Raw genomic sequence first — 27472 nt, forward strand, 5'->3', positions numbered from 1 at the left:
TTAACCTCAACATCAACACCAACTCAAGTTCAACTCCATGAAACAAGTTTCTCCGAAAACCTCGTGCGAACACTAATCCTCCAAGAAGATCAACAAGCCCAAAGACCATTCATCCAAGAAGATCAAAAAGCCCAAAGGTCGATCACCCAAGAAGATCAACAAGCCCAAAGGCCAATTGTTCAAGAAGATCAAACCAACTTAAAGATTATAGTTTATTTTGAAAGCATCAAAATACCATGTATTAGAGATTGTACTCGCTTTCCACGAAATTAATAAAAATACAACGTACAAGTTTCACGAAATAAATTTCTTTTGAAATCTCGTGCGAATAAAGTGGTGTATTAGCTGCCTTTGAACAGTCAGCAGATATGTTGCTCGTGTATAGAAAAATATTTGACACGCTAATGCACAATCAGGTAGAAAATGTATATATATAAATGAATATTTAAAACGTTTTAGATGTATACTTATTATTATTTTTTGTTAGATTATTTGGATGCCATACACACAATAGATTTGGTTATCTTTACCTGATTATTGTCGTGATGGTGAAGACATCTGGTTGACCGTTAGCCCTCTTATATGCTTCCATATAGTAAAGTGGCATCATCCTGATTGTGTGTTGAGATAGTTCGGTCTGCAACAAACGATACCTCTCCCAACATTACACCAGATCGATTTGAGAGGTAAGCATGACCAAGACTGACATCGAATTCATGCAGAGTATTTATCCTACTAGCATGGACGACATGATTGTTGTACACAGGGAGAATTAATAAATGGACCAGCTGTATCATACGACTACTTTTCCTGGTACAATTCAATCACGAGGCGACTATTACTGCATGGTAAGAGATTTAAAATAGACATTTTCCATATATATGATATGAATATTTTTTAATATTTATTGTACAAAATAATTTTATCGGTGATGTTCAACGATATTCAGTGCAGAACAACTTACCAAACTTGGGTTCAATGTGTCAGCAAACATTGGTCAACGTAGATCGAAGACGTATTCGTCGTAGACGACAGCGAACCTAATTTAGAGGGACACGAAGACAACCCCCATGAGGGGTTAGGGCCAGGGGTCGTTTTTAAATTTCATATAAACTTTCATTTTCAAATTGTAAAGTAATGAACTAATTGTAAATATTCTTTAATACCATTACATTTTTTTTTTATAAATATGAGTGCAAGATGTTTTCATGGTAGATTAAATATATAATTAAGTTTAATAATGAGGGAATTCGTGGACCCATTCCTAAAGTCTTAATATTGTTGTACATCTACAATTAAAAAAAAATTAGTCAACACACTTAAAAAAAAAACAAATCGTGGACCGGGTCCACGAATTTGCATCTGACCGGTCAATCAGTCATCCAATGTGGTGCTGACTAGATTAAACGGTACTTGTATATCGGGTACACGAGTTTACCACATAGCAATTGTGTACCCGTACACGATTTCACTACTCCAATTTTATCAATATTTTCTTCAAACACCTATTTTTAGAAAAAGTTTTCATCTTACCCTATTTCTGTCCTTATATATTAAAAAAACATTATTTTTTTTAAAAAATCTAATTTTTACATATTTTTTTCTGGAAAAAAACTATGGTGCATCAATTTTCATAAAAGATAAAACACATGAAAAAAAAAATAAAAAAATAACGGAAGTTGCGTGAAGGAAGGAAACCTATATATAAATCTGGCCACCATACTCCCGCCAAATAGCAAAACCCTAAACCCTCGCCCCTTTCATTCCCGCCTTCAAATTCCGGCGGAGTACAATGGTATAGCCGCCGATTCAACTACAGGATATTGAATGTAAAACCACTGAAATCTAACGCACGCAATCGGAGTTTAGAGCATGTACGGACGACCATCCAGTTTCGGTGCTCGCGGCTCCGGCCGGCGGCAGCCTCAGCAGCAGCAACCGCCGCCAGAAACGCAGTTTCCAGCAGCGCCATACCTGAATCCCGATGTCGCGGTTCAAAACCTCAATCATCTTCTTCAAACTCAAATCGGGTTCATGCCTCATCAGAACGTCAACTTCCCCATGCAGACCTCGAACTTGCCGATGCAAAATATTGGCTTTCAGTTTTCACAACCTTCCAATCCTGGTTTACACTTTCCACAAGCTCCAAATCCCGGTTTCCACTCTTCACAATCTCCCAATCCGGGTTTCCGTCCTCCACAACCTTCCAAAACAGGTTCACAGCCGCAAAGTTCGACTAAGAAGCTGGCAGGAGGCATCTTGATGATCAACCACACTGTAGCCAAGGCACACAGCGATCTTCTTGCGGCCGGGGAAAGCATCTCAGCTTGGAAGGTCTCTCAATCAGCACTTTCAATTCTCCAGGTTGATACCTGGGATTCTTTAGGGTACCGTATGCAGGAAATCGATGCCCTTCACCGCCTCATGATGATGGAAGGGAAGGTAGCGTGAGAAAATACGTCTTTAACTTCTCTCTCTCTCTTCTGTTTGATTTATCTGGTAATTATTGGGGATAGAGTCTATTTTAAGTATGGATTCTCCGGGAACTTGGGTGGACTTGAATTATAAGCATTAGTCTACTAGGGCCTTTAATAAACTCAGGAATTAGGGTTGAGGAGAGGGAGACCGACAATCCCTTCCAGTTGAAGTTTAAATTTTAAAAACGGAAGATGTCAAATTTTTGAATATTGTAGATATAATCGTTCGCAACAGGCTTCTTTTGTTTTCTCTGCAGTTCTGGGCAATAATCGTTCCGCAAGCATTGATAACTAGTGATGTTGTATCTTTGGTTGCTCAATGACTGTAGTCTGAGCTGATTAAAACTATTAACTATAAGTCAGGGATAATGCTTTATAGATTTTACTATAAAGGAAAAAAGAATTTAGATCAGCTTTCAAAGAAAGACAAAATTTAAATTAGCTTAAAAAATTATTCTTCAACTCTAAGATAGTTTCTTCGACTTTTTTCATTTATCTGTTTTCCTTTAATTTTTCCCCTAAAAAATCTCTGGAATAAGTTCTATAGATCGTCATTAGGGGGAAGATTTGATAATTTTTGCGTTCTTCTCCCACTATCTATAGAACCAAAATATCACATGTGAACCAGATACTATGGATGAGAAGGTCAATTGACTTATTGAGTTTGTGTCAGTCTGTAATAGTAGCAATAGAGATAATGGAAGGTCACACCATATTTTTGATAAACATAAATGGGGGGTTACAAATTTCCGGTCAAAAGTATATTACCGTCAACAAGTTATTGATATTGTCTGTATTGGTTTAGATCAATTCATTTATTCACTGCTTTGTGGGGGTGAGAAGAATTACTACGTTATATGAATTGGAGAAGGCTATATGCAAGGATGAGGGAGTTAGGAAATTTGAAGAGTTGAGACTGGGCCCTTTTCTGCGTCATCCTCTTGTTTTGCATTATTTCTCAGTGAATTCTGAGGTAACTGAAGTATGTAAAATAAAGAGTGAGGATATTATTTCTTTTCTATCTGAGTTCATGGATCTGGATGTTTGTAGTAATAAAAATATTACGGTCGAAGACTTTTTGGACTTCATTTCCAGGAAGCGATCGGTCACAAAGAGGGAAATGCTGGGCATACGTGTTCAAAACTTGGGGTACGTAATTTTATTCTCCCGGGCATTACATCACCAGTAGAAGAACAAGAATATTTAAATTTATGGTTCATGCATTTATAGATATAAATGTTTGATATGATGCAGGCTAGTTTGTATTTTTATTTTGATGTTATGAATTTGCTTTTGGCTTTATGAGTAAGATGAACTAGTTGTTGTAGGACCCATATTTCTGTTATCCGAAAAGCTAGGAGATCAGAAGATGATATTCTCAGTAAGTATCTGACAAACTCTGATGAGAAACGCCGGAAGCGGCCTCTTTTCTCATTGCAGAAGCAAAAGTTAGATGAGCGTTTTAGTGCAATATCTCAGCGAGTTGAATCATTTTCCTCCGTTCACAAAGACTTTTGTGGCAAGCATGTTAGATTTGATTCTTCAAGCTCCGAAGACGAAGGCTGTGATGATAACGCACATGAGGAAAAAAAGAATGGCACTGACTTAAGCTCTGGTCTAAAGCTTTCATTGCAAAGCAATAAAAGTTCCGATCGTTCAAGTAGCTGTCCTTACCCATCTGCAACTGAAGAGATGACGCGACTTGGGTTGAAAGGTGAAGTAAGTGGCCATGCCACTCCTATTGGCAGCCAAAACCACAGTATAGGTAATAGTACATCCAAAAGGAAAAGGAGATACAGACATCAAAGGCACAATACTTCTGGATCCCCAACATTAGGTAAAAAAGTTAAGGTAGAATCCAGCATCCTTGACAAAGATAGTTTTGATAATTCAGATGAAGGTAGTGGCGTTGAAGCTGAATATAAAATTACAAATAATTCTTTGAGGATGTTCATTGCAACATGGAAGGATGGATGTAGAGATATGACTGTGGCTGAGGTGTGCTACTTCTTTTTGCTTTTATTGATTTCCAGTGCCATATATTTGTGTGTATATATATCCCTGTATGCATTAAATTTATTTATACTTCCCATCTCTTCTTATGTTAATATAAAGTTCTGCATGTAACACACAAAAGATGCTAACTACTTAATGTTAATTTAGACTTTCCCAGTGATTAGCTCATTCTGTTAAGTGGTTTCTAGAAAATTGACCTCAAAATCAAAACTAAGTTTTTTATTGTCATACTTTTACTTTTATATGTTTCTATTTCTTATAAATGAAATTTAATTTTGAATTTCTCTAGTGTATACCCTGTATTATTTCATTTTTTCTAACTTTTCATTGGTAGGTGACAAGGAAGAAAATAATGTTCAAGGATACGATCTCTAAAAGGGAGAAGGAATAAATAAAACACCCAAAGAAACAATAGAACACCAAAAATACAAGAGACTGAAAAAACAAAACAGAGGAACCAAAACCATCAAACCAAACTGCAAAAGCTACTTGGTTTAGGTTAAAAAAAAACTGCAAAAGCTACACCAGAAAAAACATCACTTTGAAATTTCTTTTGAAACAAAAATATTACTGCCAATGAAAAGAGGCTAATGTTCGAAATATAATGAGATATAAGAAGTAAAAGAAACTACGGAAACAAAGGAAACATGAATTAACAGGCGCACCCGACTATCTCAACTAGGTTGACACACCCATAATGCCCCCATCACATCCCAACACAGAGAATTACATAATAAGTCTCTCAAGACTTTGAAAATTCAAAGACAACATTGAAGACGGAAGCTTTTATCTATTATTATTATTTTTATAATAAGAAACGATGTCATTATTAGATGAAATAAAGAACAAACTCCGACACCTGTTAGTGTGTTTCAAAAGAGCTCTTCAATTGGAGATTAAATAAGCGAGGCTGTAATGAGTAAAAAGATATGATATAGACTAAAAGAAGGCAGTAAATATAACCCTATCCAAAAAACAATCAAATGAGGAGGAAATATCTCTGAAAAGACTACCATTTCGTTCACCCCAAATCAGCCACAAAAATGCACAAATTAGGGCTAAACATAGAACTCTTTTGGTGCCACCAAAAGGATGCCCGCCAAAATTGAAGGCAAGATGTTCCAAACATTGTAAGGGTAAGTGAATGAAAGATGTCCTGAATTATCAACATTGGATTCACACATAATGCACTGAGGAATATGAATGTAGAGCATACACGCTGCAACTGATCAGCCTATTAATAGCTCCAAAACTAAGCTCCCAAAGAAAATTTTTAATTTTCTTAGGATAATAGTCCTTCCAAATCACGTAATAAAGCTCCTTTAAGAGATTGATTAACAAAGCTCACTAAGTCTTCCAAAGAGATTTGAGGAACATGCAAAAAGGATCAAAGAGCCACAACCAAGTATCCAAGGTAGGCCGTAATCTGATTGTTGATAGAAGATGTGAAAGGTTAGCCCATTAAAATATTCAAGCTCTGTTAGATTACATACTTGCCAAAGTATGATTTAGGTGCAAATCAAGAAGAGAGAGTTGAGGAAACACGGTAGTAACAATAACAAGGCCACAACCAAGCCAATAGTCTCTCCAAAACAATGTCTGAGATCCATTTCCAAGACAATTTGAACCCAACTAGCAACCAAATCAATAATGTGATGAATAAATCTTCACCATGCTGAAGGGGTTGAGGCCAATGTCTCTCAATTGAAGAAACATAATATTTTTTTTGGATAAGACTCTTGAGTTCTCTTCAGTAAGGAATCTCCAAGGCCATTTTGAAATTACAGTGTCTAAAATTACTGATGCCAAGACCCTCCATCCATTTTTGAAGCTGAGTATATTCCAATTCACATCGTGCACACCACCATCTCCACAAGAAAAAATCATGAATCAACTTATCCAAAACCTGAATAACATTAGAGGGAATTGGGTCTCAAACCAAACTCTAGAAATCTATCAAAAATTAATCTCTCCTCAAAATGAGAGAGGAGGGTCTTATTTATAGAAGAAATTAGTTACAAAATGATTAACTAACTATAGCAATTAACAATTAGCTAATCAATTAACATCTTCCTATGTAATTACAAAAAAGGGCCCTCCGGCCTTACATCAAATCCACCCCTCCCAAATCAAACTCGCCCTCGAGTGAACTAGGAAGCTAAATTAAAATCATTCGGTGCATGGTATGGCTTCAAATCAGCAACATTGAAGACGAGGTTGACATGTAGATCTTCTGGTAGCTCAATTCGATAAGCATTGGTACCATATTTTGCTAGTATTTTACATGGTCCAAGCTGTCTACCCTTCAATTTATTATAAGTTCCCGTAGGAAATTTGCTTTTGCGTAAATGAACCATCACAGGATCTCCTTCTTGAAATGTTACTTCTCTTCTTGACTTATCCTTAGCTTCTTTGTAGGATAAAGTTGTTTTTTTTTTCTAAATGATCATGGGCTTCCTTGTGTAATTCTTGAATTCTCTCCGCCATATTTTCAGCTTCCATACTAAGTTGGCAAGGTCAAATGTGAGTCTTGGAACTCGAGTGTAAACTATTTCAAATGGGTCTTCTAGTTGATCTGTTTCTCATGTTATTGAAAGCAAACTCGGCTTGTGCAAGGGCTAAGTCCCATTGTTTAGGTTTAGATACACTTAAACAACGTATAAGATTCCCCAAAATTTTGTTGGTCACCTCCCTTTGAGTGTCTATTCAAGGATGAGATGTGGTACTAAATTTCAATGTAGTGTCAAATTTCTTCCATAGAACATGCCAAAAATGGTTAAGAAACTTGATATCTCTGTATGACACAATGGACGACACTCCATGGAGTCTAACAACTTCCCTAAAGAAGAGGTTAGCAATGTAAACCGCATCATTTGTTTTCTTGCAAGCTAAAAAAATGAGACATCTTGCTGAATTGATCAACAACTACCATAACTGCATCATATCCCCATTGTGTTTTAGGATGACCAAGTACAAAATCAACCAATAAGTCTCCCCAAATGGTTGTGGGAATAGGTAAAGGTGTGTATAAGCCGGCATTTGTGGAAGTTCCTTTGGCTCTCTGGAAAATGGCACACCTTTTAACAAAGTTATTAGTGTCTCTTCAAAATTTGTGGCCAATAGAATCTTATAGAGGCTAATTCAGGAGTCTTATCTTGACCTTCCCCCCCACCCTGAGTGAGCTTCCTTTATCAAAGCCTCGTGAAGAGAGGCATGTGTGTATTCTTCATCTTTGAATAGGAAACCATCTACGATATGAAAATCTACTGAAACTATGTGATTAGTGCAATTGTACCATACTTTCCCAAAGTCTACATCTTCATCATATAATTCCGGGAGATGGCTGAATGTAATCACTTCAGTAGAGAGAATGGTTAGGAATGAACTCTTACGATTCAAGGCATCGGCCACCTTGTTCTCTTTGCCGGCTTGATGTTTAATAAGAAAATCAAACCGTTGGATGTATGAAATCCATCTTGCATGCATTCTGCTTATGTTCTTTTGAGCTTGCAAGTATTTTAATGAAAAGTGATTGGTTAATAAAAGGAATTCCTTGGATATTAAGTAGTGCTCCCACTGCTTTGATACTCGGACAAGAGCATATAACTCTTGTTTATAAGTGCTCCAAGCTTGCTTCTAAGGACTAAGCTTCTCACTAAAATATTCAACCGGATGCCCTTGCTGAGATAGGACAGCCCCAATTTCTACATCACAGGCATCCACTGCTACGTCAAAAGGGTTTAAGAATTCTGGAAGCTTTAAGACAGGACTGGTACTAAGCCTTTCTTTGATATTTTCAAAGCTGTCTTGCTGTTTTTGTCCCCAAAAGAAGTTACCTTTCTTCAAGCAATCTGTGATAGGGGCTGTGATTGAGCTGAAGTTCTTAATGAACTTTCTATAGAAGGATGCTAGGCCAAGGAAGGCTTGAATATCCTTGACAAATGTAGGAAACGACCAGCATCTAATTGCTTCAATTTTCTTCTCATCCATCCTTATTTGATCTTTGCCAATGAGGAAGCAAGAAATGAAATTTCTTAAACAAGGAAAATGCATTTCTTTATCAATTCATTCTCGAACAAAGCTTGAAATAGGTCATGTAGGTGCTGCAAATGTTCTTCTTCATTCTTGCTATACACCAAAATGTCATCAAAATAAACTACAATGAATTTTTTAAGGAACGGATAGTACTTGGTTCATGAGCCTCATAAATGTGCTAGGGGCATTTGATAGTCCTAATGGCATGATAAGCTGTTTTCCACTCATCGTTCGGCATTATTCGTATTTGATGATAGTCACTCTTCAAATCAACCTTTGAGAAGATCAATGCCCCTCCAAGTTGATCAAGTCAGTCACTGATTCTTGGGATTGGGAAGCTGTATTTCACAGTTATTCGGTTGATTGCTCGGCTATCTATGCACATCCTCCAACTTCCATCCTTCTTTGGGGTAAGAAGGGCGGGCACTGCACATGGACTCAAGCTTGGTTGGATGTGACCTTTCTTGAGGAGTTCTTCAATGTGTTGGTGTAGAATTTCATACTCCTTTGGGCTCATTCAATAATGTGGTAGATGAGGAAGTGAAGCTCCCAGAATTAGGTCAATGTTGTGTTGAATCTCATGTAGAGGAGGTAAGTTCATAGGATCTTCTTTAATTTTCTGAAAATTTTCAAACAAGGCTTGTACTTGGGAAGGAATTTTGTGGTATGTTTCTTCCACTTTACTACCTGAAACTACCTGAAACTACTAACCCCAAGATGTTAGCTTCCCTTTCTCTAGCAAATTTCTTTCCAATGATTGTGATGAAGAGATGGTTGCTCCTGCTCTTCTTGGAGTCGATTCCATCTTCATTCTTCTTGTTTAAAGGCAACAATGCTACCTTCTTGTCCATCCATTGAAACTCGTAAGTATTTTCCCTCCCTTTGTGTATAGTCCGAGTATCATATTGTCATGGACGTCCCAACAAGACATGGCATACATCCATTTCTAGCACGGCGCACACTACTTGATCTTTGTAGCTATTTCCAATTGAAAGAGGGGCTGAACAAACCTCACTAACCTGTGCTTCACCTCCCTTCTTAATCCACCCGACTTTATATGGACTAGGATGAGGTTCCACCTTGAGATTTGGCGCTATCATGAGCTTCTTCGACACAAAGTTTTCATTGCTGCCACTGTCAATAATGACATTACATACGTTGGTATGGATTGTACAACGGGTTTTGAATAGGCAATGCCTTTGTGGGTGAGATTCTCCCTTTGGGGCAATCAAAATTCGTTGAAGAATGCAAGATAGTCTTTCCCCCTTATCGGGTTCCCTATTTTTGGCTCAGGGATGCCCACTTTGGTCGCATCGAAAGCATTTGCCAAGTGAGAGATGATTGTATGAATTTCAGGCCTTCTTCTTGAGTTCAAGATCTTCTTTCTTTTCATTCTTATCTTCGGGTTTATCTTGCTCTGTATTCGGCAGGCCACTCTTCTTGTTTAAGGTGTCTCCCATGGCCCTCTTCTTGAAACTCTCCTGGAGCATGACTCATTTAATTCTTCTACTGTTTCAGCAAAAGAAATTGCTTCGGCAAGAGTATGAAAAGGTTGGAGCTTCACCTTTTTCTTTGATTTCCAGCTGTAGACCTCCAACAAATCAAGCAATTAAATGTTGTTCATTCTCCAACAGATTGTTCATTCTCCATCTGGCTTCTTGATCTCCTCGGGGACGAGTCTACTCTTAAGGAGGGGCAGAATATGGTGTAAGTGCCAAGAAGGCCTTTTTTGTAATACTAATCAAAGAGTTGGTTCATTTGAAAAATTGTTTCACATTTGGCATTACACCACACCATCAATAATCTACTCAAATGGGTATGGTTCATTCCTACATGACAATAATATTACGCCACAATGTGTTAGGTTCGTTGGAGAATTGCTACAACCATACTGTCAACAAGGCCTCATTTCTAATCTTAGGTTACCAATGTCTAAACCTTTGCCTCCATCGACTTTGAGAGTTCGAGACAACTCCCACCTAACTAGATCATACCCTCCATCCTCTTCAAGAAGATTTTTTTTTTTCCTGGATTTTCTCCATCACTGAGTTCCAGAACAACACGCTGTTTGGATTACAACCTAATGGAAGTCTCAATACAAACTGGGGAGTTGGCTATAACCTCACGTCCCACCAAAGAAGCCCATGAGTTCACTTTAGATGAATCACAATTTAAGCTGATCATAATAGTTTTTCCCCTATCAATCTTAAGACCCGTAATAGCTTCAATGAAGGACAGAAAACGATTCAGATTAAAACAGGAACTCTCCATCCCTGAGCCAAAAATAGGGAAAAGAAAAAAGATAAAAAAAAAAGTATCATTAGCAAACTGAAAATATGAAAGATGAAGAGTATCGACAGAAATGGCATCCATCTGAAGCACTAAATGCAACAATTTCCAACTGCTCAGCGTCCAACCACCGTGGCTTTATATCTTCATTAAAGACCCTGTCATGCAATAAAACAACATCGATTTCTTCTACAATACGAACTATTTTTGTTTCCCATAAATAAAATTTATATGGAAATAATTTATGTAATATTCTATTCCCTCACTCGTGTAATAGCAAAAGACTAAATTTGAATGAAATGATTCTCTCTCTCAAAATGAGGGGAGGGGACTTTGTTTATAGGGGGAAGTAATTACAAGATGTAAGAATGCTAACAAATTCACATAACAAACATAACAAACTAACAATTAACTAACTCCTATCCCTTTAGCGAGTTTTTACAAAAGGGCCATTTCGGCCTTACACCACTCACAATATATTGACAAGTTTCAGGAAGATAAGCCCTAAGGCTATACAAAATGCTCCCAGCCATTGCTGGTAATTTCTCCTTTCCAAAATCAAAATAAACATGAATAATCTCTTCGTTCACAGTTTGTGACTAGAAGGCGGCTCTCTCTTTTAAATTTCTTGACCTCAACTTTTCCTTCAAAAAGACATTAGATTGGCTTCCATAAGTGCCTTTTGAGATGCTAGCTAAAAAACAGCTTTAATTTTATGGAGAAATATTATTAGGGGTTTTGTTCCGTTTGGTCCTTGGTGAGAAAGTAACAATGGGATCTAGAATGATTATTTCAAGTATTATTATTATTTTTTTTAATTTTTAAATATTGTTATTTATTTTTAAATTTAATGAATCAATTAATTAAAATTTTTCCATGCTTTTTGGCAAAATGTACAGCACATGTTCTCAAATTGAAGTGCCCATCGTAAGAATTTTTGTAATTACAGAAGCTTTTGATAATGTTAGGGAGTTTCCCCCTTCCCTTTCCTCCTTGGCAGAGGGATCTCTCTTCCACTGGGCTTTTTGGCTGTTCCCTTTTATTTAGTGAAAGTTTGTCTCTTGTAAAAAAGAAAATAATAATAAAAAATAAATAATGGTACCCAAAAGGCATTGGATGGTTGTTTATTTACTTGTTGAGCATTTAGAATTGGATTTGGGAGCAGGATCATGTGTGTTTTCTTGTTTATTTGTTAAATCAAAGCAGGAAAGCTAAATTGATTCTATATTGTAGGTAGTCAAACGGATGCTTGACCATTACGGCATAAAATTTCGATCGACAATAAGAGTGAGATCGATGCTATCGTCTTACCCATTCATTGGATTACTCAATGTTGCTGTAAGGGATTCATTACTTTGAATATTGTTTGTTATAGTGTGTGTGTATGTATGTATATATATATATATATATATATATGTAACCTATTAGCCACTTGTTTTTTATGGTAATTTTAATATTATATTAGTTTAGGGCTTCCGCGTATTTCTATATATATTTAACTCTAGTATATAGAATGAGATGAACTATTCTCCCATATTTAGTATCACATAACATGATTTTACTTTTATTTGAGAAGTTCGATTTTAGTTTTAGTGAGGTTTTATTGTAATTTTCCTACATTAGAGAGTTTTGTTAATGGCTGCTTTGTCTACTTTTGGTTGGAGAATATGAAACCTCTACTAGTTGGCTACGGTGGTCGTTTTAAAGCAGAATGATTTTCAGATTTTTAGACATGCTGACGATGTTTTGAGATTATCCGCATATGCATAGCTGATGTATATTTTTTTTCCTTTTTTTCACAATAAAAAAGAATTCTTGAACGATGAGAACACTTGTGTTAAAAAAATAAATAAAAAAAGATGTGGATGCGAGATCTCCATGCAGAATAAATAATACCTATCAACCCTAATAAAAAGTGAATGCCACAAACCTCATATGTTGTTAAACCTCTCACTTCTTTTTGTCCTCAAAATCCCATTCTTTGCTTTTACAAATCTGTATGCATGATTGCAAAATTGACCTCGACCATGTTGGTTTATTCTTCACCCACATGCTTGAGTGCTATCCACTTCTAACAATTACCCAATGTATGCAGGGCAATGAAAAATATACAGAAAGGTGATAAGGAGGTTTTGCCTCTTTCTTCTGAAAGCGCACCTCCCTATATATTTTTATCTAAATTTGTCATAACATTTAGAATAATCAACTACTCACGGTATTCCAGAGGGTTACACATTGGTTCTGATAAACCCCAATTTATTACCTATCTGCAAATAATCGAGTCTTTAATTTGTCCTGAAAAATAAGGTTTTGTTTTATGAATTTTTTCAAATAATAGGTGATTATATAGATAACTGGAGAAAACTGGACATATATTTATTTAGTAATGAGGTATAACAACGATGACTCCTCTTATTTGAAAAAAATATGTATCACTCTCATACTGAAACTGATAGCTAGAAGCATTTGCATTTCGTACATAGTTTAAACATCATCGGTGCATACCAATCTACAATTACTAATGGTATACTTATATCATTCTGTCCATATTATTCAATTTCAAGTTCTGATAATTGCACAGTATATGACTATTGATGTAAGGTCACTTTTCTTTGCTTATCTTGTGATTAAGTATTCTAAGCCACTTATTTTTCATTGTTGCCATTACTTCAGGTTTCATCTATTAAGAATGGGATGTGGGACAGCATTTATGATTCTCTACAAATGATCAATCTACATGAATTGACTAATACACATGTCGAGAAACAACCAGTATATGAGTGCATAGATGTAGGTCCAAGTGCAGAGGGTGCTCTTATTAAGCATGTTCCAAAGTCTACATATGGTGAGTAGTGTTTGCTTGCTGGGCTTATTATCATTCTTGACACTGAAGTTAATATATCAGATGGATGCTATAACCCTTTAGTTCTTCATAAACTAGGGGTGAGCATCAGTGGGTCAGGGTTGCTCTTTTGACCAAACTGATGCTGAGCTGACCATGGATGGTTCCCATTTTGGCCAAGCTGGCATAGATTGAAGAGAAATGTTAAATCGACCGAATTGGTCGGTTAGTTTAGTTGTTTTTTTTTTAAAATATTATTATTATTATCATTAAAATTTAATTTACACTTTTACTTCGACCTTTTTATTTACTTTTTTTTTTTTTTTGAGGTAGTTCAATGAAAATTTTGTATTAATAAGATTTTTTAATTACACTTTTACTTTAATTTTTCTAAAAATATTATATATAAATGTTAGAAAGAAAAACCAAAATTTTTAGAAGTTGGTCAGTTGGTCAGTTTTGTCTCCCTTTGATTCAGCTGACTGATCGACCGCAAAACCGACGTTGATCGAGTCTCATGCATAACTGACCGAGCTGATGGTTTCGGTTGGTCGGTTCGGTTCGGTTTTTCAGTGCGTGATGCTTGCCCCTATCGTAAACAACAGAGACATAGACCAGCATGGAAGAACTAGATATTGCTTCCTTGGACTTGAAATATCATGGTCTTTTTTTATTTTTAATTTATTTCTAATTTTTATTTTTATAAGAAACTGAGAACTTTATTAAAAAACAAAGGGACATTTTAAGGGTTGGGGGTAGAGGAAACCCTTGCACAATCACTATGTGGTGAGAACTTTTTGATCGTTAGTTATCATCAAAAGCCATTCTGTGCGTAATAATTATAAAAAGAATCAAAGGAGGAAGACTTATCTTCAAAAGTCCTAGTATTCCTTTCCTTCAAAATGCGCCAAAAAAGAGTTCTAGTAGAATAGTTCCTCAAAATCTTTGATTTAGGATTCAAGAAGTCAATTCTCCACCTATTTTTGGAAGACAAAGGGGCAGTTTGAACTTTCCCATAATAAAGTGCCATTCTTAGCGTAGTACCTTTTAGGAACAACTGGAAATATGTTGAGCTGTACCTTTTTCGTTTCAGTTACATTTCACGATCTTCTGAATTTTGAATAAGACTGGAGGCCAGAAATTATATTGGGGACTAATTGCGGTCAAATTTCTAGAGGAGAATTGTTTGTGATGTTAAATAGTAAAACTTGAAATGGTTGAGCTTAATTGAATGATCATAGAATTCGGCAGTTCCATTGTTTGATTTCGCTTTATATGGTACATTTGTTACTTGTCGGGACTCTGATGTGTTTTTATCAAATATTTACTTCTGCAATCTTGAAATAATGTTGGTAATGAAATTGATATAACTTGATTAATCCTTTTTTTTTTCTCAACTCCAAGGCATCACTGTGGAAGATGTCCTCAACAAAGTTGGTCAGCATATCAAGTTTGAGCAGGAGGTTCACAGCAATGGTCGATTTCTCCTGGAAAATAGAATTCACATTTTGAAACAGCTTTGCAGCTGTGAGTCCTGGCTTGTGGAGCAATTTTCTGCCAAGGATTTTAAGTCTCTTGGTCATGAAGACTTTTTCACTTTCTTACAGAAGCATGCCTCTATGCTCCCTGATGAGCTACGCAAGTTTCTTATGCTTGAGATTTCTGAAAGTTCCCCTTTGGAGGCTTTCATGCTACAGCGTCAGTTAGTGACTTTAGTATCACAAGCTTGTAATAATTTATCCGAGGATGAAATAATAAGTAAGCAGATGATATGTACACTTCTTACTCAGCAGTTTCCCTTGATCAGTTTCAAAATTACTGAAAATGGATCTTTGGAAGATTTTATGGAGCTTGTGGAGCAGCAAAAGAACAGTGTTGTTTCAAAGTGTGTCACATTTTCTGTTTCATTGTTAGGGAGATGTCATTTAAGAGATTCTTTGGCTATGACGGATAATGATTCACTGGGTGCCACTTCATTTACTGCTGAAGTTGGACAAGGATTGAGAGCCGTCGAATCTGTGACATCGGAGGATGCTATCAAAGTCTTGGTTAGAGCACCAATGCTGTTGGATTTGAACTATTGGTCTCATTGGGATATCTTATTTGCTCCAGCTCTTGGTCCTCTTCTACCCTGGTTGCAGAATGAAGTTAATACAGAAAACTTTATGTGTATGGTTACCAAAGAAGGGAAAGTCATACGAATAGATCACACAGCTACTGCTGATTCATTCTTGGAAGCTGTACTGCAAGGATCTCCATTTCATACTGCAGTGAAGCTTTTATCTATCTTTGCTTTACTTGGTGGAGAAAAATATCTTCCCTTATCCCTACTTAAACACCATGCCAACCGTGCTTTTGAAGTTATTATCAAGAACTCTGTTGAAAACATAGAAATGTTTGAAAATTGGGCTCAGGGGCTTGAAAAGGTGGTCTTTCATCAGAACCTCATTGAGCAGCAGGTTGCAGCTGGTAATTTGAGTTTTGAATTGAAGAAGAAGATTGATATGAGGAACAAAGCAATTCGCTTGTTGTCCAGGTTTTTTGTTGATTGCCTTGGTTATCTACCAGTAGAGTTTCGTTACTTGGCTGCAAATATATTGCTTTCTGGCATAAGTTCTGTCGTTAAAGATGCTGCATCGGCTATTTTACATGAGTGTTGGAAACCAGAGCAGCGTCTAATGCTTCATGAAATAGGCCTCTCTCTTGGTGTGCTGGAGTGGATCCAGGACTATCACATGGTTTCTTCTAGTGCTTCTTCAGACCTGTTCACTGATGCATGCTTGAATGATAGGTCTGAGATAAACAGAAATGGACATATAGGTGGTCTTTTGACTAAGCACTCTGCTTCAGAACAAAATGCCCCTCTCTCTATTAAAGAGAACACACCTAATGAAGAAATGAGCGTTTCTAGCGCAAACTGTACTAGCAAAATTTTTAATGATGCAAATGGCCTCAGTTCTATGTCACTTGCTTCAGAACCTGTTGGAAATGAGGATGCAGCTCAGATCATCCAATCCATCAGGCGTGAGGAATTTGGTCTTGATCCTGATCTTCCCATTTCTGAGTCTGGTATGTTGCGGAAGCAGCATGCTCGTTTAGGAAGAGCTCTTCATTGTCTTTCACAGGAGCTGTATTCGCAGGATTCACACTTTCTGCTTGAGCTGGTGAGCGACATAACATATGTTATTTCTCACTTTATTTTGGATAACAGAGATAATTCGTATTATAGAAAGAGAGGGGGGTGGGGGGAGTTGAGGCAATTCCAGAGCTGCTCATAAAATGGTGTTAGACTATTGTTTGGGCCTATGTCCTAGTGCGTATTATTCCTGCACAATAGTGCTCCTCTACTGGGTTACAATTCTGTGACAAAACGCCACCTGTTCTAAGATCTGAAGGATCAAGGGAACTTAAAAGGGATTTTTTGAAATTAGGCAAGTCTAAAATATGCTCTAAACATAACAACATTTTGATTTCTTTAAGACCATCCTGTCGGTTCTTTTCCAAACAAATTCACTATTCTGTGGACAATTGGTTACGGGTGGATATATTTGAGTTATTTTCTAAAAATATCAAATTTCTATAAATGTAGAAGAATCAAAGAAGTGTCGTACCTCCCGTACTACTTTAGAATTTTTAGGATAAGCCAATGTTCGATGATATAGACTTTTAAAGGATCAATGCGAATAGCCCGTTACAAATTACCTGCTAATTTTAAAACCATATAAATGTGCAGTCGGAGGTATACATATAATTTCTTATCTCTTATTGTCAAAACACTCAAATGATGTAAGTGGTTCATTTGTAGAATTGCTAAATATAAGAATTTCATTAAAATAAACATTATCCAAGAGATTTAAGAAAGGAGCCAGGACCTGGATCATTAATGTTTTGAATGTTCTTGGTGCACAAGGTAATCAAAAGAGTCTGAGAAGCCATGCATATTGCATTTCAATTGTCTTGAAGGTTTAGTTTTCCATTTCATCCACCAAATTTGGTTTCATTACATGAAGTTGAAAATATCTATTCTATGACCACGATTTATTGCAATCATTTGATCAATCTCCTGATCTTATTTTAGGTTCAAAATGCTGACGATAATATCTATCCACAAAGTGTCGAACCCACTCTAGCGTTCATTTTTGAGGAGTCAGGGATTGTTGTTTTAAATAACGAGGAAGGCTTTTCTGCTAAAAATATCAGAGCACTCTGTGATGTTGGGAATTCCACAAAGAAAGGATCAAATGCTGGATATATAGGAAAGAAAGGCATTGGCTTCAAATCAGTTTTTCGGGTACGCCTGGGGTATCATTATGTTACTTTTCTCTTCATTATTTACTAAGATATTTCCATTTCAGATCATTCTTTATTTTCCTTTGGTGGGTTGAGGCTTTCCTCTTCCTTCCTCTTATGTAATTTCACACCTCAATGAAATATTTTGAATCTTCTTTTTAAGAATTAAATAAGATATTGATAATTTATAAGTGTTTATGTGCGTGTGTGCGCATTCCTTTTTTCTTTTTTCTTTTGGTTCTATATCATGGAATGAATTGTCCGGTTGGCATATCTCATATCTCAGATGCTTCAAGGATGAGTAGAGATAACCACATTGAATACCATAACGCTTGAAAATTATGTATTATTTCACTTGTATTTGATACGAAATGTACAACTGTAGTCTAATAGGTTTTTTTTTTTTAAATATATATATATATATATATATATATATATATATAGGACAGTGTATTTGCTCGAATAAAATGTAACTAAAAAAGGAGAAAAACCAAATCTTAGGGATGCAAATTATGAATGCTCTCAGTGGTTACATAGACATTTAAATCCTTTGTCAATAGGTTGTGGATAGAAATGTAAATTAACTGTTATCTTGGACGATGGTTTAGCAGCAATAGATGCCTTTTTTCATTTGCCTTTGTGATGACTATTGAAATTTCATCGACTTGTTATAAAACATTTATAAATTGGGTACATATACATCACACAAGCAAATTTCATGCAATGCATCTGAATACTAAAGAAATTAAGATTATTTCAGCATTCACATGTTTTGTTCTTTTGCTCTTCTTTCTTCCTCTTCTTCTTCTTCTTCTTCTCTCTCTCTCTCTCTCTTTTGTGGAATGTCTTTTGTATATGCAGTCTGTTCTGATGAGTGCTAGGTGCTCTTTCTGCAGATCACAGATGCTCCTGAGATTCATTCCAATGGGTTTCATGTTAAGTTTGATATAAGTGAGGGGCAGATTGGGTTTGTCTTGCCAACTATCATTTCTCCTTGCAATGTTAACTTGTATGGTAGGTTGGCTTCCAGTGCGTCTGATCAGCAGGATACAAATATTTGGAACACTTGTATTGTGCTACCTTTCAGATCAAAATTATCTGGAGGGGGGAACTTGATCAATAATATTGTGAATATGTTTGCAGACCTTCATCCGTCTTTGTTACTCTTTCTTCACCGTCTCCAGTGTATTAAGATCAGAAACTTGATCGACAATTCACTTATTGTTATGAGGAAAGAAGTTGTTGGAAATGGCATCATTAGGGTTTCTCATGGGGAAGAAAAAATGGCATGGCTTGTAGTGTCTCAAAAGTTGAAGGCTGGTGCTATTCGTCATGATGTCCAATCTACTGAGATCTCAATTGCATTTACACTCCAGGAAGAAGAGAATGGGGTTTACAGTCCATTTCTGGACCAACAACCAGTTTTTGCATTCCTTCCTCTAAGAATGTATGGCTTGAAGTTTATAATTCAAGGTGATTTTGTTCTACCTTCCTCCCGAGAGGAGGTGGATGGTGATAGTCCCTGGAATCAGTGGTTATTGTCAGAGTTTCCTAGTTTGTTTGTGAGTGCAGTAAAATCTTTCTGTTCTCTTCCATGCTTTGAGAGCTGTCCAGGGAAAGCTATTGCAACTTTTATGAGCTATATTCCACTAGTTGGAGAAGTACATGGTTTTTTTTCTAGTCTTCCTCGATTAATTATTTCTAAGTTACGCATGTCTAACTGCTTACTTTTGGAAGGAAAAGAAACTGAATGGGTTCCCCCATACAAGGTTTTGAGAGGTTGGAATGTTCAAGCTCTTACTCTTCTTCCTGATAATTTGCTTCGTGAATATCTTGGGCTTGGATTCCTAGATAAAGATATAATCTTGCCCGACTCACTAGCAAGAGCATTGGGTATTGAAGAGTATGGGCCTAAAATTCTTGTGCAGTTTATGACCTCTCTGTGTCAGAAGCATAATAGCCTCAAATCTATGGGACTGGCTTGGTTGGGCTCTTGTCTAAATGTACTTCACAACATGCTTCTTCAGTCTTCTGGGAAAACGACATTAGAATTGGAAAGGAATGCTGATCTTATAAGATCTCTTCAGAAGGTTCCACTAATTCCTCTCTCTGATGGTACCTGTAGCTCCGTAGCTGAAGGTACAATATGGTTACATTCTGATTCCTCAAATACCATAGTTGATGGAAAGTATGGACTTGAAGCTTTCCCAAATTTGAATGCCAAGATTCGTGTAGTTTGTCCAGCTTTCCTTTCTCTTTTTTCTGTTGATAACTCACAAATGGATGCACCCTCGGTGGGGAATATTAGCAGGATGCTTCATAGGATTGGCGTTCAACGTTTATCTGCCCATGAAATTATTAAAGTACACGTCATTCCAGCTATATCAAATGAATCAAATCTAAATGACAATAAAATTTTAATGACAGAGTATGTTTGTTTTGTAATGACTCACCTACTATCCAGTTGTCCTGAATGTCACATAGATAGGGGGTTTATCGTTTCAGAGTTACGTAACAAGGCCCTGATTTTAACAAATCATGGCTACAAAAGACTTGTTGAGGTACCAGTTCATTTCAGTAAAGAATACAGAAATCCCATTGATTTAGACAAGCTCATTAATGTGGAAATGAATTGGCATGAGGTTGATGACACCTATTTGAAGCACCCAGTTACCCATTCACTCTCCTGTGGACTCACAAAATGGAGAATTTTTTTCCAAGATATAGGCATCACAGATTTTGTTCATGTAGTTGAAGTTAACAGGAGCATTGCCAATATGCCTCATGATATTATGATGAATAGAATGTGGGACCCAGAAATAATATCTTCTGGTTCAGTGGTAAAAGATTGGGAATCGCCAGAGTTAACTCATTTATTAACCCTGTTATCCACGCATGGAAACCAAGAGAGCTGTAAATACCTTTTGGAGGTTCTTGATACTTTATGGGATGATCAGTTGAGTGACAAAGTTGTGGGTTACTGTATTTCTATATCTGGTGATTCTAGCAAACAATTTCAGTCTGCTTTTATGAATAGCATTTGTGATGCCCAATGGGTAGTATCAAGTATGGACAACAAGCGTCACTACCCTAAAGATTTGTATTATGACTGTGATGCAGTGCGGTCAATCCTAGGAGCCTCTGCTCCTTATGCTGTTCCAAAGGTCAGTTGACTAGACTAGATGAGGGTTTTCTCCTGACATTGATTACTACATTTCAAATAAATTTTCCTCTCCTTTTATAATATCCTGTAAGGCTATAACTTGTGTGAGGTGCTTCCTGAAGCTCTTTCCAATGTATCAAGTTGAAAGAAAATAAATTGAATGCTTCAATTTTTTCTTGTTCTACACCTCTGCATTTGAAAGCTATCAAAAATAAAGGGTGAGGCAAAATAATTCAAGTAATTAGAGTGACTTTCCAAGTTAAATTACTGTGCTTCTTTTCGGAAATTACAATGGGCAGTTTTGGAGTGCGTTAAATATCCTTATGCAATGATCCCCATACAGTTTCATCAATTCTTTTGATGCTTGATGAAGTGCTTTATCTTATCTACTGCATGTTTCTGTTACCTTCCCTGGTGTATTGGGTTGGTCTTAAAGCTTTTGATCGTTATAGACCTGTAGATGTTGATTATTCTCATTGTTGCAACAGGTTAGAAGTACAAAGTTGGTACGTGATATTGGGTTCAAGACTAGAGTTTCGCTTGATGACACTTTCAATATTCTTAAAGTGTGGAGAACTGAGAAACTTTTCAAGACAAGGTACCGTATCTCTTTCTAATAGTTTGTGTTAATTCACAGAATGACTACCAGGAATTAGTAAAATTGAAAGGGGGACAATAGTTTGAAAACATTTAATAGGACCTCATGGAGTGAGCCAAAAATAAAAGCTTTAGCTACCCTGGCGTCTTCCTTTTGAAGCTGTCTTTATAAGGTCTTTTTCTGCTAAAAAATCAAAGTAATGGAGAATTGTTCTGACGTCCTTCAACTGTAAATTATAATCTCTTTAATTGAATTAGCCTAGGTCTTGTATTAAGTTTTCATAACCTCTTATATCAATTGTTGATACCTCATGGGTTTCATGTGATTCCGTGTTTTATGTGATTGTGAAATGGACATAATAAAATGCTCGTAAACCGGTTCACATATGAACTGTAAGGACCTTTCATCAACCTAATATGATACCTTTATATTTATAAAGGATACCCAGAGATTTAGTCACTGTTATTATTACGTTTTATATTTCAGCCTAATAATTTTTGTGGGAGATATGCAATCCTCTCTTTGTAAACATCTTCAATTCTAGGTTAGACTTTGTTTGATCTTGTTCAAAATTATCCATATTTATATTGCCTTCTTTGATATGTCAGCATCTCACAAATGTGCACGTTCTATACATTCTTGTGGAATGAGATGGCTGCATCAAAACAGAAAATTTTGGAGGAATTACATTCAGGGCCTTTTATATTTGTCCCTATTGTAGCTGACTCTAGGCATGAGGATGTGGTGTCTGGTATATTTTTGTCTCCTAAGGAAGTATATTGGCACGATCCCATTGGCTCTATTGACAAGGTTAAGGATATATATCTTCAATGCAGCTTGACTAAAATGGTTGATTGTCCCATAATCAAGACTTTGTGCAATATTTATCCAGGGCTTAAGAAATTTTTTATTGATGAATGTGGAATACATGAATACCCTCCTCTACGCAGTTATCTTCAGTTTTTGAAGCAGATATCAGCTGTTGCTTTGCCTTCACAAGCTGGTGATATAGTAAGTCATTTCGATAATAGATGCTATTTTCTTGGAAATAATTTTAGATGATCACAGACTAAAGTGCTACTTTCCTGTATTAGGTATTCGAAGTCTTTCTAAAATGGGCTAATGGACTAAAATCAGGACTCCTGGGTTCTGAAGATATGGCTTACCTGAAGGAATGTATAGGAAGCTCTGAGTTCAAGGTCCTTCCCACTGAACAAGATAAATGGGTTTCGCTTCATCCTTCCACTGGCATTGTGTGCTTTTGTGATGACAAGGAATTAAGACAGCAATGTAAGAATATGGGCAAAATAGATTTTATATATGTCGGTGAGATTGGCAATGACAAAACAGAGGTTTTCCAGGCACATTTCTCTCGCCTCTTGAAAGCTCTAGGGGTTCCTCTTCTTTCTGAGGTAAACCTCTCTTATTTATTTTAGCTCTGGTACATGTAGCTTGTGAGTTCTGTGGAAATCTTTGGAATTTGAGCCTTGCAGTACTACTGGCATGTTTCACATGTCGTCCAAAGTAATTGGCTATTCGTTTTGCTTTTCTTTCTTTTTATTTGGTGTTGGGGGTGGACTTGACTTAGTTTTCTGAACATATGATTGCCGCCAGTCAATACAGTTTTCCTCTGCGATAACATCTCTGTAAACCATGGGACAGATGGAGTATTTTCACGATACTTACAGTATGGTTATTTGCTGTGTTTTCCATTTGGTCCTTGAAGTTTCAATGAAGAGAAAAAAAAAAAAAAAAAAAAAAAAACCCCCGAAAAGAATCTCTAATTCCATTGAAAGGAACGAAGAGAACAGCTTAGGGGCACCCCTGTCTGAACACAAGATAAGAGCCTTCCAATCAAACTTAGATATATCTATAGTCTTAATTTCGAGTAGAAAAATGATGGGAAATATGATACCTTTATATTTGAAAAGGACACACAAATATAGTTACTATTATTATATATTTCAGCAGGGACGCATGAATCTGATGGTGTGAGTCGTGTGACTACACTAAAATACCATAATACATCAAAAATATATTAGGAAAGTCCTGTTTCAAGGGATTCTATAAGCATGATGTAAAAAATCTTGATTCATTGCTGTTATTGTTGTTTAATGTGTCAATCCAACAAAATGTATAGCATCATCATGGCATTGCTTTTTTAACTTACTAGTCAGAACTTTGGACCTTTAAAAGACAATTGGTATTTTCGAAACTTTTAGAACTCCAGGACCGAACTGAAAATAGGCTTCATAGGCATTTCATTTAAACCTAAAATAAAGACATTTTAAAGTAATTTTACATTTCTCTTGTTTGGAACATAAGAAGCCATCTCAAATAAGTTGCAAGTTACTGGCATGGACATTACGTTATATGGAAACAGGGGTTTTAAAGGCCACCCGATACTATGCACATGAGAATGATTTAATCAACTCTGCTAACAGGCTCTACATACTCCACATGTTGATCTTGTTTGTTTCTTTTCCTTCAGGTATTATCATGTTCACTAATAAATTACTATTTATGCAGATTGTAAGTCGTGAAGCGAAGTATAATGGTCTGAGGGACCCTAGCTTCAAAACTTCATTAATGAACTGGGCTCTTCCTTTTGCTCAGCGCTACATGTATAGTGTGCACCCTAACAGATACACCGAGCTTAAACAATCTGAATTTGACATCCTGAGTCGTCTGCAAGTAATTGTTGTTGAAAAGCTGTTTTTCAGGAATGTTATAAAGAGTTTCGGGTGTGCTTCTGATGACCAGGTTCCATGTAGCTGTCTTCTGCAGGTAACTCTGTCATCGAGTTCTTTTGCAAATAATTTCACTTGATATATATATATATATATATGTATATATATATATATAAAACGAGAGACTTACTATCTTGAAACCATGTTTCGTAATGCATCAATTTGAGCTATTTTAGGATTGCCTCAAATAAATTGAAATATGCATATATATGCTTAGAAACGAGAGACTTACTATTAAGATATTGAAAGGTACATGAGAAGGATCTTGTCTGATCAAGGGGATTTAAAAAATTCCTCTTTAATTGGTAACCAGAATTGAAAAAGAGTAATTACAGGAGGCCTTTTTTTTCCATGCTTTTTTGCTTGGACGAGAACGGATACTCCCAGTTGGAAGAAAATGATTGAATCTGCATGTCCTGATTTGTATGAATTTCTCATGTTATGATTTTGCAGGATAATATTTTATACACAACCCAAGACTCGGATTCTCATTCCTTGTTTATGGAGTTTTCTCGTTTACTATTCCATGGAACTCCTGAGCTTCATTTGGCCAACTTCCTTCACATGATCACCACCATGGCTGAATCGGGTTCCACGGAAGAGCAAACAGAGTTTTTTATCCTGAATACGCAGAAGGTGACGAAACTTCCTGAAGAGGAACCAATTTGGTCTGTTTCATCTGTCACCTCATTGGTTGAGACCCACAACTTACTTCAGACATGTCTTAGTCCTACCTTACCAAACGATCAAGGGTCATCTTCCAAAGCTAAAAACAAAGGAGGAAATTGGCCACCTGTTGACTGGAAAACGGCTCCAGGTTTTAGTTATGCTCGTGAAAATGGTTTCAAAACACAACCAGCAACCTCACTGACTAAGTGCAACCCATATGTGGAAAACGTGTTTGAAGGCATCGACAAGCAAATGGAGAACTTGGCTTCAATTTCAACAGATGCAGACTGGACCTACGAGGGTGATTCATCCGCAGTGTCGGTAGCATCAGTTGTTGACAGCATTGGAGAACTTATCAGCCATGGTGATGTAGATCCTGAGGCAATTGGTTCTCAATCCGATTCACGTGGTCTTTTCTGGAAAAATCAGCTTAGAACCGGCATCCCCAATCCAGTACAGGCAATGGTGACCGGGAGACTCGGCGAGCATGCGGCCTTCAAATACTTCACTGAAAAGTTCAGTGATGCAGTAGTTAGGTGGGTTAACAAGGACACAGAAACTGGATTCCCCTTTGATATAATTATAGGAGATGACGAGGACAATAGGCAGTATATTGAAGTGAAATCAACCAGATCTGCAAGGAAAGATTGGTTTGACATATCAGTTAGAGAATGGCAATTTGCCGTTGAAAAGGGCGAATCGTTCAGCATTGCACACGTTTTATTGTTAGCTAATAATGTCGCCCGGGTTTCGGTTTTTCAGAACCCAGTTAAAGCATGCCAGTCAAGCAAGCTCCAACTCGCTCTTTTAATGCCCAAACAGCAAAGGGAATACTCGAATGTCTCCTCCTGAAATGGCATTCTTCTTTCCATCCTTTCTGGGGATTTAGTTTTGCTTTGCAGGGAAATGCAGCAAACAAGTAATGCCAGTTCGTCAGTTCGATTTTTCGATCTTGTTGTCGAGATTCAAGGAGAACATCTCGGTGAACTCATTTGTATACATGCTTTTCTCAGTAGTTGCAATTCATAGTTACATGGAGGCTTCGTCTATTTATTTGATTATATACTCCCAAGTCTCATCTGTGAGCACCAGCAGCGGGCTATTTTTTAATTTTTGCCCATCCTCACTTGTCTACATGTAAATAAATTTTGAGGGTAATGAAGGGACAATATTCTTTTTAAATGATTACAATTAAGATTTTGTTCCACAAAAAAGAAGAAGAAAACCTTGTCAGCGTGTAAATAGTTTTGAGTTTTTAAAATACTTTTTAGCTTTGTAGTCAAACATCATAATTACCGAGCAAAATATAGGACGTACTGAAAATTCATTGTACCTTTTTTCTTTTTTTCTTTTTTTTTTATACTTCACAACTAGTCCTAGCTTCCTTTTTTTTAAAAAAAATATAAAAAATAATAAATAAATAATCTAAACAACTAAAAATGAAAAATCGAATGATTACCCAACGATACCTAAATATTATAAAATATAATAATTTCATAGGCTTTAGAGGATAGTTGGTCAAATTAACAAGATGATTGTAACAAATATCTCAGGGGTGATTTTTCTGCAAAAATGTATTTTGACACGTTAAATCACTATTAAATACAAAAGATATGTCGTTTTATATTTACAACATCAGAGACTCAAGAACAGAGAGCAAACAAAGCTTAATACTCTAACATCACAATCTTGATGGAAATGATTTCATATTCTAGAATTTTAAAAAAAATAATAACAAAGGGAAGTATGACATTTTGCTCTTCTACTCTTACAATTTTGTATAAAATTATGTTAGTAATCATAAGAGAATTCATTAAAAACATCAAATAGAAGTATACCACTAAAAAAAAAAAAAAAAAAAAAAACTTGCATATATCATTGGAGATTTCTACTTTCCTTGCGGAGAATGGGAGGGGAAAAAATTATGGGATGGAGACGAGGAATTTCCTTGACTTTGTCCCACCATGTATGTCGATGTTTTAATTATTATAGTTACAAAAAGGACAAAATACATTTTTTTTATCTCTAAAGTTTGAACTCAAGGTCAATTTGAAAAAATAATTGCATCGGTTAAATTGACCATTAGTTACCAACAAAAAAAGAAAAGAAAAAAAAAGGAGAAAAAAAAAAGACCTTCATTTTCACATGTTTCTATTATAGAATAATTATTTTAAAGTAGAGATTTGTTGAAATTTTTTTTAGATATAGCCAAATATATTCACTGTTTTTTAATATTTATAAATAAGTTGATTTTTTTTTTTTTGTGGAATATTGGGCAAAATGACCCATTGGAAGTTACATTTTGTTTTTTTGACCTATTTTTTTAGATCCAACTTTCTATTC

General features: G+C 36.2%; 1 protein-coding gene across 2 annotated transcripts; it reads left to right on the top strand.

Moving 5' to 3' along the window:
* Positions 1 to 1722: 1722 nt before the first annotated feature.
* Positions 1723 to 26311, top strand: NOV (Histidine kinase-, DNA gyrase B-, and HSP90-like ATPase family protein). 2 transcript variants are annotated; one of them, XM_090308577.1, is made up of 14 exons: positions 1723 to 2442; positions 3283 to 3626; positions 3806 to 3858; positions 3988 to 4475; positions 12051 to 12155; positions 13491 to 13662; positions 15064 to 16823; positions 17738 to 17950; positions 18846 to 21113; positions 21601 to 21710; positions 22319 to 22721; positions 22805 to 23122; positions 24240 to 24497; positions 24914 to 26311. In XM_090308577.1, exons 1-14 carry the CDS (start codon positions 1873 to 1875, stop codon positions 25979 to 25981), a joined length of 8130 nt encoding a protein of 2709 aa, XP_090164703.1. In that variant the 5' UTR covers positions 1723 to 1872; the 3' UTR covers positions 25982 to 26311. The 2 variants fall into 2 exon arrangements, with proteins under 2 accessions (XP_090164703.1, XP_038891959.2); XM_039036031.2 differs by having other exon boundaries at positions 3806 to 4475.
* Positions 26312 to 27472: the final 1161 nt, after the last annotated feature.

The sequence above is a fragment of the Benincasa hispida genome, chromosome 1, assembly GCF_027475165.1.
Source record: "Benincasa hispida cultivar pf3 chromosome 1, pf3_genome.v1.1, whole genome shotgun sequence".
Taxonomy (NCBI): Eukaryota; Viridiplantae; Streptophyta; class Magnoliopsida; order Cucurbitales; family Cucurbitaceae; genus Benincasa; species Benincasa hispida.

Coding starts and splice junctions, on each gene's coding strand:
- NOV (XM_039036031.2), top strand. CDS start 1,873: ATGTACGGACGACCATCCAGTTTCGGTGCTCGCGGCTCCGGCCGGCGG. Junction 13,663..15,063: donor TGTTCCAAAGTCTACATATG/GTGAGTAGTGTT, acceptor CTCAACTCCAAG/GCATCACTGTGGAAGATGTC. Junction 24,498..24,913: donor CATGTAGCTGTCTTCTGCAG/GTAACTCTGTCA, acceptor ATGATTTTGCAG/GATAATATTTTATACACAAC.